At 47.6% G+C, this 10380-nt stretch overlaps 1 protein-coding gene across 1 annotated transcript; it reads right to left on the reverse strand.

The window, feature by feature from the left end:
- Positions 1–4549: 4549 nt before the first annotated feature.
- On the reverse strand, positions 4550–9387 carry dnaaf1 (dynein axonemal assembly factor 1). Its single transcript, XM_036544186.1, has 8 exons — positions 9383–9387; positions 9128–9219; positions 8342–8563; positions 7752–7918; positions 6833–6954; positions 5910–6076; positions 5078–5247; positions 4550–4618 (listed from the first exon to the last, which is right to left on the reverse strand). The coding sequence occupies exons 1-8, from the start codon at positions 9385–9387 to the stop codon at positions 4550–4552; spliced, it is 1014 nt and encodes a 337-aa protein (XP_036400079.1).
- Positions 9388–10380: the final 993 nt, after the last annotated feature.

Consider the following 10380-nt stretch of genomic DNA (forward strand, 5'->3'; position numbering starts at 1 on the left):
CGTAGCGCTGATGACCTCACGGTGAGAGTGCTGTCGGCTCATACAGCCTGTGTCGGCCCGAGGCCAGTGAGAGTCCTCAGAGCGGCCCGAGGCCAGTGAGAGTCCTCAGAGCGGCCCGAGGCCAGTGAGAGTCCTCAGAGCGGCCCGAGGCCAGTGAGAGTCCTCAGAGCGGCCCGAGGCCAGTGAGAGTCCTCAGAGCGGCCCGAGGCCAGTGAGCGTCTGCAGAGCGGCAGATAAAGATGGAGCAGAGAAAGGAACGGGCTGCCATCGCTGACCACAGCGAGCAGCCAGGAGCAGCAGCAACGAGGAGAGCAGCTCTGCGGGGAAGGGGCAGTTCCACCAGCTTTCAGACTGAGCGTCACGCAGGACAGCTCTGGTTCTGGGTGCTGCGGTGGATAAGCAGCTGTGCTGTACCAGGCCGGCCCGCTTTGGCTGTAACTCATGCCAGCCTTGTTCTAACCTGATGTGGCTTACCCTTACTTTAGAACAGTGTTCAATATGATGGCCCAGAATGTCTGTGCTCTTGTGAATTCTGGGTAATACGCAAGCATGCATTGTACAGCTCATCAGCCCTGACTTTTGAGCAGGGAGGCACAGGCTGATGATGTCACAGTCAGTGGAGGACCTCTGTCCCCATACACGAAGCCTGGAACAGCTTCCCCCTCCCTGATCCTACCCAGCCTTGCTGAGCAGAGGGTGGACAGTAACTCAGAATCGAGCTGCAGGTCTCTGCTCAGTCTCTCTGTGTTGCACCAGTGGGCTTTGGTCAACACTGAAACGACAGAATCCGATTGGCTGTCTGCAGACTGAGCCTTGGTGGGGCGCTTTCCCGCTGCAGTGACGACTCGCAGTTTGGGCCCCTGCAACAGAGTAGTGAACATCATGTGGGGGCGCAGGGCACAGACGCCGAATTATTGGGGAGGAAAATGGCTGCTCCCGGCCTGTCAGGTTCACATGGTGGGTCTCCAACAGAAGCAGCAAATGAAGGACAGTGTCAAGTTTAGGTTTATTTAGCTCTGGCTGACACCAGGCGAAGCTGGAAGAGGAAGGAACCCTGGGTTTGTTGGGAACTCTTACCTAGTCTACTGCTGTGAAGTTTCTCTCCCTCTTACCCCAAGAAAAAGCAAAAAAAAAAAAAAAAAAAAAAATTTGTTGTCATTTTAATTTGTACTCACCAGTATTATATTTGTAATGATGGTCACCTTATAGCCTTTGAATGAAGTATTCTGTTTTATGCTCCTGAACTTAAGTTTTTTTTTCCCCATTTCAGTGCAGCTAGTAAGTTGAAACCCGTTTGTTTTTAAATGCACTAGTTTTCACTTAAACGTGTCTGAAATGTTGACCTGCATTGATTTTAAGAAGAATGCATTACGACAGACATGCAAGCAGGTGCATCCTAAATAAAGGCACTACGGTGACGGAACTGTGCTGCAGGCGAGGGCACAGCCAGGCCTGGGCTCCGCGCAGTACACTGACAAGCTAGTGCATGATGGGAAATGTGTCTGTTGTGAAACTGCAGGTGAAAAAGCAGATTCTGGTTAGATTACAGTCCTCCGGCCTAATGCGTTTGCTGGCATCCGTTGTTGGTTTCATGTTGAGATAAATACTTTTTTTTGGAAAATTGATTGTTTCTGTATCTACCCGTTTTTTCCATTCAGAAAGAACGTTACTTAGGAACTCAATGCTGGTTATTTTGCTACTGGACATATCTTTCAGTGAATACGTATTTCTGAAAAAAAGGGGTCATTTTCTTTATTTTTTTTGTTGTGTGTGAATCCTTTTGACGTTGTAGAAACTGCTTTCTGTTCTCTTCTGAATCGAGATGTGAATTACTTTGTTTTTGAAATACTGGAATTGCTGAGGAGGCCAGGAGGCCGATGGCGGCAGTTGGTCTCGCTGTGGGGGGCAGGGGCGGCCTCTGGGGGTACCAGCGCGCCTCTGATCCCGGGCTGGTCCATGGCCCGGCTTTTTCTCTGCTCAAAGACTGCGGGGGCATTTTAACCTGTATCTTTCTGACCCTAGCACTTTTAAAGTGACCTGTGGAGTAGAGTAAATGGTTGGATTGTTTGTAATTTTTTTTTTGTTAAGATTTGCCTTTTTAAGTCAGTGGGTTATCGCTGTCACGAATGACCCTGTTCATGAACGGTCAGCATCGTCTTAGCCGACCAAAAACCATGTCAGAACTCATGCTAATTGAAAATAAACATCCTTTATTTTAGTAGCCCTGAAGTTACTCAGGATGTTCACTTAATCAGCACTGTTAAAAAATGATGAAAACAGCGGTGACTCAGATTTCGTTAATAATCCCTCATGTGTTGTCCACATCAGTTTTGACCAAATCCACTTCAGTCTTGTTTGTTTTCCTGACTGATCATGTGGAACTGAGTGATATCCTGAAAAAGAGGGACTAGCCCACAGTATCAGCGTGACTCTGACCTCACTGTGACATCACAGCAGATGACCCTCACCTGTGAATAGCCTTTATTCCATTAGTGAGCTGCAGGACACAGCGAAGCAATAACCCACGCTCACAACAGCATTCCACACATCTTTCATAAACATCTTTAATCAAAAATCAGCGGTTTTCACAGCTTCTACAGGAGACTGCTCAACTCTGGAGCGGAACCACAATCCCAGCCTAAATACAGGGGCTTTACAAAGTTGCCAATCCAATTCTCGAGGCAAAAACTGACCATTTGAGAGGAGCAAATTGAGCCGAAGTCGTCTTTGCTTTATTTTCCTCGACATACACTGTGTGCAGAATGGCTAGATCAGAAAGGCATTTAGCTGTAAGAGTGCAGAAATTCCTTTTTTTTTAAATATACATGTACTTGTATTGTGTGTTGTGTGTTTCACACTTGTACAGTCCATACAAAGCAAAACCAGCACTGTCTCCCCAACTTTTTTATTTGTTTGTATCGTATGTATGTTAAATGTTTTTATTTGTGTGTTTATAATGAAGGCTAATAATGAATAGATTTTTTAATTTACTTTTTTTATGATGAAGTGGCTCAGTTGTAGTTTTGTGTAAACTCGTGCCTACAAAATAAACAGTATAACATGTCACGGTGTCCTCTTCCTTACGGACCGGTCCAGGAAGGCCATCCAGAGCGCAGCTTTTAAAACTCACCATTTCTACTACTCTGCTTGTTCTAATCATGTTTAGTAAAAGTCTTCTGGAGAAGGTGTGGCTCCAGATGTTGAAAACTGTTAAAATCCCAAAATGACAGCTCTAGGTGCATTCATTTCAACAACGTACATGCCTGGCAAGGTGCTCTGCCCAGTTCTGCAGAATTGCATGCCGGGAGATTTCACCCAGGTGGTGACTGTGGAAGTCATGCTCCTGCTGAATTGTTGTGATCAGAACGTTACACTAAAGTACGGTGAGATTGTGGCGTGGCTTCCCTCACCTTCAGTCGCCTTCCCTCACCTTCAGTCGCCTTTAATCTAGCTCTTCTATCAGACACTCTGGTTTCCTGCGCCCTGTGTCTGGTTTGGGTTTGTCCGGACAGCTCAGTGGTTCTGGTACCATGCTCTTCCACTGAGCACCGTCTGCCACCCCCTGCTCCTCTGCTGCGCTGCAATTGGTGGGCTCTGGCTGCTCTGATTTGATCAGAAGGTGTCTGTTGGTGACCCTGAGAAACAGCTCTGGGGACCCCACTTCCAGGACCTCAGCGGGTTTGGGGTCAGAGGGAGCGTCCTCGATTGATGATGTCACGGCTGGCGGCTCGTCCGTCTCCTCCGCCTCGCTCTCATCACTGCTGCCCCCGATTACTTCAATTTTCAGTCGCTGTACATGCTGTAAAAATAAAACAATACACAAAATGGCTACAGAAGAATTATTTATTAGGAGCCTTTTCAAACTGTGAGACACTGAACTGCTGGGGGTTCAGATTTGGTTACTCTGAGGATGCCCTCTCTGCCCCCCACATTAAAGTCTCATCTTCAGTCCCTGTCAGCTGGAGGAAATCACCTGTGAGGAAATCACCGTTGCGCTCAGATCCTCTGTGTCAACCTCCTCCAGATCAGGAAGATCCTGTGATTAAAAACACCTCAGTTAAATTATTATGTTTTTCAAGGATCAAGGTCAGGTTCTCAGGGCTTTCCAAACCACATTAATGTTAGAAGAAACTGGAATTCAGAGAGTACAGTAGTTACAGTATAGAGATTTGGGAGTACAGCATTACTGCATTGGTAGAAGACAGAAAATGTAGTTCAGCTCTTCAGTAACAATGAGGTCATTGTGCGGGAACACAGAGTTGAGGGTTATGCTGTTCTCCTCTGTCACAATGAGCAGTGCTAGGGAGGGCACTCACATCGATGAGGATCCGGCATTGTGTGTCTGTGGGGATGGTCTCTATCTGATCTGCGCTCTCCAGCTCTGTGACCAAGGAGCCCTGAGTGGCCATGGGCCATGTCTCCAGCTCTGTTATTGGTTGAGATCCTTGAGGGGGTGTTGACCATGTATGCAGCTCTGTGATTGGCTGGTGTCCCTCTGTGGACATTGGCTGTGTCTCAGGCTTTGTGATTGGCTGGGTTCCCTCAGCGGTCATCGGCTGCGTTTCCGTCTCTGTGTTTGGCTGGGCTTGCCCATCGCTTGTTGGCTGAGCATGGCTCTCTGAGTGGAGGACAGAGAGGAACAGCAGAGGTGATGTCACTGCACTGCCTCACACGCAGACTCAGAGCCCTTGTCTGAATGGCACCTTAGCACATCTCCAGCTGTGAGGGTGAACTGGTTTCAGGATAGCAGGCAACCCTATACTGTGGCAGTCGTTTAGAGCCAGGGATGAGAAGCATGATGGTTTTTAAACTCAGTTCCACGGCAGAGTTTAACTGGTGATTCACCTTTCCCAAGAACCATTAAAAACCACATTTGAGTGGGTGGAGATGGTTCAGTCCTCCATACTACGCTACCGTGGAAACATGACCAATGTGGAGATGCTGGCCCTTGCAGTCTGACACATTCAATACCAGTCCATTCCCATGGACCAGACACAGGTGAGTTTAGAGCCATGGTCTCACCTGCAAGTGAGTGAGTGCTGGAGTCCTGCTCTCTGAGGGATGGCTCCTCTGTTGCCATGACAATGCCAGGGGGCTCCCCCCTGGCAACCGCCTCCAGGAACTCCTCGTGGGCCTGAAGACTCTGCTGCACAAAGGCTTCGGTCCTCTCTGGCAGGGCGGAGCCCTTGGATTCGCTGAGAGGGTCCTGGCTTTCCACTGCCACAGAGGACTGTGCAGCAGACCCAGCTAACAGAGTGCAGTGGGAAAGAGCACTGTCACTTACCACTGTCACGCCTCCCACCACCAGGGGGCAGTGTCACATGATATGTACACACAGAATGCAGTGTGAAAATATTTATGCAACTGGGGCAGTGTGTGTTTGTGTGTGTTTGTTTAAGGTGCAAGGAAGTATGTGTGTGTCTGTTTCAGGAGTGTGTGTGCGTGTGCGCGCATGTATGTGTGTGTGTGAGTGAGTGAGTGAGTGAGAGTGTATGTGTGCGTGTGTGAGTGAGTGAGAGTGTGTGTGTGCTCGCGTGTGTATGTGTGCGCGTGTGTGAGTGAGTGTGTGCGTGCGTGTGTGCGCGTGTATGTGTGCGCGCGTGTGTGTGTGTATGTGCGCGCATGTGTGTGCGCGTGTGTGTGAGTGAGAGTGTATGTGTGCGCGTGTGTGAGTGAGAGTGTGTGTGTGTGCATGTGTGTGCGCGCGTGTGTGTGTGCGCGTGTGTGTGAGTGAGTGAGTCGGAGTGTGTATGTGCGCGTGTGTGAGTGAGAGTGTGTGTGTGCGCGTGTGTGAGTGAGAGTGTGTGAGTAGGTGAGTCGGAGTGTGTGTGTGTGCGTTCGTGTGTGTGTGCGCGTGTGTGAGTGAGAGTGTGTGAGTGAGTCGGAGTGTGTGTGTGTGTTCGCTGCACCTCTCTCCTGCTCCTCCTTGAGTCTGCGTCTCTCCCTTGCTCTGTCCCGGATGGCGATCAGGGCATCCACGCTGTCCTGGATCTTCTTTCTCTCCCGGGACTCCCACGCTTCCCTCTCTCTCCTCTCCGCCTCCAACCCTCCCTCTGCCCACGCCTCTGCACACGCCCTGCGACCCAACAGCCAAACAGCATCACTCAACACCCACACACACTCAACACACCCACATGCACTGCGCCCAACAGCCAAACGGCACCACTCAACACCCACACACACACAACACACCCACAAACACCCAACACACCCACACGCACTGTGCCCAACAGCCAAACAGCATCACTCAACACCCACACACACCCAACACACCCACACACACTCAACACACCCACATGCACTGCGCCCAACAGCCAAACGGCACCACTCAACACCCACACACACAACACACCCACAAACACCCAACACACCCACACGCACTGCGCCCAACAGCCAAACGGCACCACTCGACCACCACACACACCCAACACACCCACACACTCGACACCCCCACACCCAACACATGCCCTGTGGTGCACACCTTCAGCCCTGCACTGCCCCCTCCTGACCGCTCTGAGTGTTACGCTGCACTTTTTATTTTTATGCACTGGTTGTCTTATATACTGCTTTGTTTTCACTAACCATCTCCTCCTGAATTTTGAACCTTATCTTATTTCATTTTATTAGTCTTATGAATACAAATTTATCTCCTTTGTTAAGCAATGTGAGTTACCTTTGGCATTAATTGTGCTGTGTAAAGAAAGACACATTACTATCATAATTAGGTCAGTGCCTGCCTTTCTGCATTAAACGTTCCCTCAGCGCCCTCTAGTGTGTGGAAGCGGAAGACCACAGTAATGGGCAGAAGGGGCACCGTGCTGGGAGTCCTCACCTGTCCTTGGGAAACACTGGTCTGTCGTCCAGGTAGGTCAGCTGCTTCAGACGCACTATCAGAGTCTTCCTGTAGTTGGGGATCTTCCTGATGACCTCATTTCCCATCAGGTTCAGCACTCGCTGAGTCAGGAGGGAGACGACCACAAACGAGTCACAGAAATCAGAGGATTACAGAGGTTACACACACCCCTGTCAGAGATAGAGGGCAGAGACAGACCCTGACCAACTACAGTGACCACATCCTAGCAGCTGAAAAAGGTCGACTCAGACAGTCATGGCAACCAAAAGAAGAAAAGCTATGTGGTCAGTGTGAGACAGGTGAGGTAGAAACAGAGATGTACTTTCTCCTACACTGTAATAGAACATCAGTGAACAATTACAAAAACTTTAAATACTTTGAAAGATTTCATGCAATGGAAAGATGAAGAGAAATTACAAAACGTTCTGCACCTTTAGCAGCACAGAACGTATCTGACTTCCACAGACAGAGAGACAATGGGAGGGAAGTATCTCTCAGTAACTGTATAACTATATATATATTATATTGTCTGTATGTGTGTTTCTGTTTGTGCATATTTTTTGGTTAATTATCATTTTGTTTGCATATTTTTGTGAAAATTGCTTTGGCAATACTGCACATCTGTGTGGTCATGCCAATAAAGCTTGTTTAAATACGAATTTGATATCTGCTGTGGGTTTGCCATGGGGGAGGGGAAACATTTAGGCATGTCCCCCTGGACAGGATGCCACTCAAACCTAAAGTATCATCGGGGGACATGGCCGTGATGTCACTTGACCTGTGATGTCATGAGTGTATGTTTGTTCACACAGAGAACGAGAGAGGGAGGAAGACAATGGAAGAAAGACAGAGAGATAGGAAGGGTGGGAGTAAGGAAAAAGTAAAACGTGGGGCTCACTAGATCAGGCATGACCTCCAGGACAGTGAGGATGTCTGGGTCACTGAGCTTGTTGTGTGACAGGTCGAGCACACTGATGCTGGGACAGTCGGCCAGGTGCGCGACGTCCTGCACCGTCTGCAGCTTATTGTGAGCAAGCTGCAGAGTGCTCAGCTTAGGAAGGCATGCTGGGAAAAAATAATACAATAAATAAACAAATAAATGAAAGAGACACTTGACAGACGCCACCTGCCACAGCCAGGGCTCAGGGCTTTTTTAAAAAGATTTCATCTTGAGAGCAGGATCACTTTCAAGGTTGTAGAATAAAACAAGCACTTATAAGGTAAAACATCACAATTTCATGAGATTATGATTTAAGAGTCTGAATTATGGAGAGGATTTTTAACCAGTCTAAAGCTTCACATTAAAATGTAAAGCAAACTTTAGTTTTGATCACTTGTCTCTAATCCAGAACATCTCAGGCTGGGTCTGTAAGAATGTGCCAAACCGGGATCTGCAGCAGCAGCACCGGCAGCCCTGTCTCAGGCAGGACGACTGCAGTAAGGGAGGGCTGGGAGCCCTCTCTGAGCATGGCTGTAGGATGCACGTACAGATGTTCTCGATGACCTGGATGTAGTTGTTGCAGAGGTTGAGGGTGCACAGTTTGCTCAGTGGCTCCAGGTTCTCCAGCCTGTGGATCAGGTTCTGCTGCAGATAGAGGCAGCGCAGGTCCGTTTGGGCCCCCAGGTTCTGGATTCGCTGCAGGCCATTACACTCCAACCACAGGCACTTCAGCCCAGAGTACTCCTCCAGGTTCTCTATGGTGGAGAAACCTGGCAGGGCAATCACAGATACTCAGCTCCAAGCACAGATACTCAGCTCCAATCACAGATACTCAGCTCCAAGCACAGATACTCAGCTCCAAACACAGATACTCAGCTCCAAGCACAGATACTCAGCTCCAAACACAGATACTCAGCTCCAACCACAGATACTCAGCTCCAAGCACAGATACTCAGCTCCAAACACAGATACTCAGCTCCAAACACAGATACTCAGCTCCAACCACAGATACTCAGCTCCAACCACAGATACTCCGCTCCAACCACAGATACTCAGCTCCAACCAGATGACTTGCAGGAAAACACTGGGGAAGTGTTGATGAAATGGCAACTCACCTTTATACCCCTCCTCCACCCCCCAAACAGAAAGTGAAGATTTTCTCAAAATGATTCAGTGAAGCAGACACTTCATTGCACCTCACCAGCTGATTCCATTGCTAGTTTTTCACTGATAGCTATTTTACTATGATGAATTCTGTGGTGGAAATTCACCCCTGAAGAGCCATCCTATCAGTTTGAGCTGCTGTACTGTGATAATGGAGGTCGAGTCCCTACCTTTGAAGTGCAGGTAGAGTGTGTCATTCAGGTAAGGGGTCAGATACAGTTTATTCTGCTTGCAATGATTTCTCAGGAACTCCTTTGTAATTCTGCGGAAGGAAATAAACACAGTTCAGGATTATAAAACTGGAACCACATGCATGTGGTTTGCAGAATAAAATAACTGAGAAGTTGAACATACATTTTTGCAGGACTCATTCTAAAACTGAAAACGGAAACCATTCAGAAAACAAGCGGTGAGTTCTGACTGACCCCATAGGGTGTATTTTTTTCATGTGCAAAGAAAACATGCCAGTAGTCTGTACTGGAGAATATATTTAAATAGATCATATTTTTAAAAACAGTATCATGTTTATAAATGTTTTTGTCCTCATTTATATTGTAATTGCACCCAGTGGTGCAATGGCTTTCTGCATGCATTAAAGACATAGCTCTTTAAGACAATCAAAAGACGATGGTTTGATCCATGCACAATTAGATCAATGTCATATATGATGTAATTAGCTATAATTTAACAGGATTGTAGTTAACCACCTTGGACCCGTGTCTTTTTCAGACTTGTCCCTCTGTTGTCTCTTGACGTCACTGTTCGACCCTTCTGTTGTTGTAACTTCTTTCGTTACTACGTCACTGCCTGCCGTTTCTGCAGCGCGTGCCTCCAAGTGTGTGGAGCAGACGGCTTCGTCTAAGAGAAGGGCAAGAATGCTCAATATAATATTGACAATATATTTCACAAGCCTCACAAAAAAAATGTTTCATAAATATCCCAACCATGCTGAAATCTTAGCAAGATAAACTGAAATGGGAATGTAGCGAGCTAAATTCAGTGTAGTTCATCTTATATAGCTATATTACAGTCAAAGTCACTGAGAGGTAACGTTATACTACATACACAAAGGTTAAGGTTTCACGCTATCCAGCTCGATGAATGTTAAGTTTTACCCCTTTTGCCAGTCGTGCTCTCTTGAAGCGTCACGGCATCCTCGGTTTGCGCCAGGCTGATGTCCAGGCTAGCTCCCTCTTGCTGTGGGACCACTTTCAGCTCCTTGGGCTGCATTCCGGGCGAACACTTCTCCTCAAACAACCGATTTAGCAAACTAAACACGACGTAGCAGGCAGTTCACTAGACTATTACTTATTCAGCCCACTAACGTTGGTGTAGCTAATTTGGGATGTCTGAGAATTCATTCACTCAATCAACTTGTCTAGTAGCATAAAACATTTTCGCATGTCTATTGTTTCATATTTAT

This window comes from Megalops cyprinoides, chromosome 13, assembly GCF_013368585.1.
Source record: "Megalops cyprinoides isolate fMegCyp1 chromosome 13, fMegCyp1.pri, whole genome shotgun sequence".
Lineage (NCBI taxonomy): Eukaryota > Metazoa > Chordata > Actinopteri > Elopiformes > Megalopidae > Megalops > Megalops cyprinoides.

What these genes read in the sequence shown, in the direction of transcription:
- dnaaf1 (XM_036544186.1), bottom strand. An exon ending in TGGAGGTCATGCCTGATCTA is followed by an intron (nt 6,955 to 7,751) that starts GTGAGCCCCACG and finishes CTCCTGACTCAG; the next exon opens with CGAGTGCTGAACCTGATGGG. An exon ending in CCAGTGTTTCCCAAGGACAG is followed by an intron (nt 6,077 to 6,832) that starts GTGAGGACTCCC and finishes GTTGGGTCGCAG; the next exon opens with GGCGTGTGCAGAGGCGTGGG.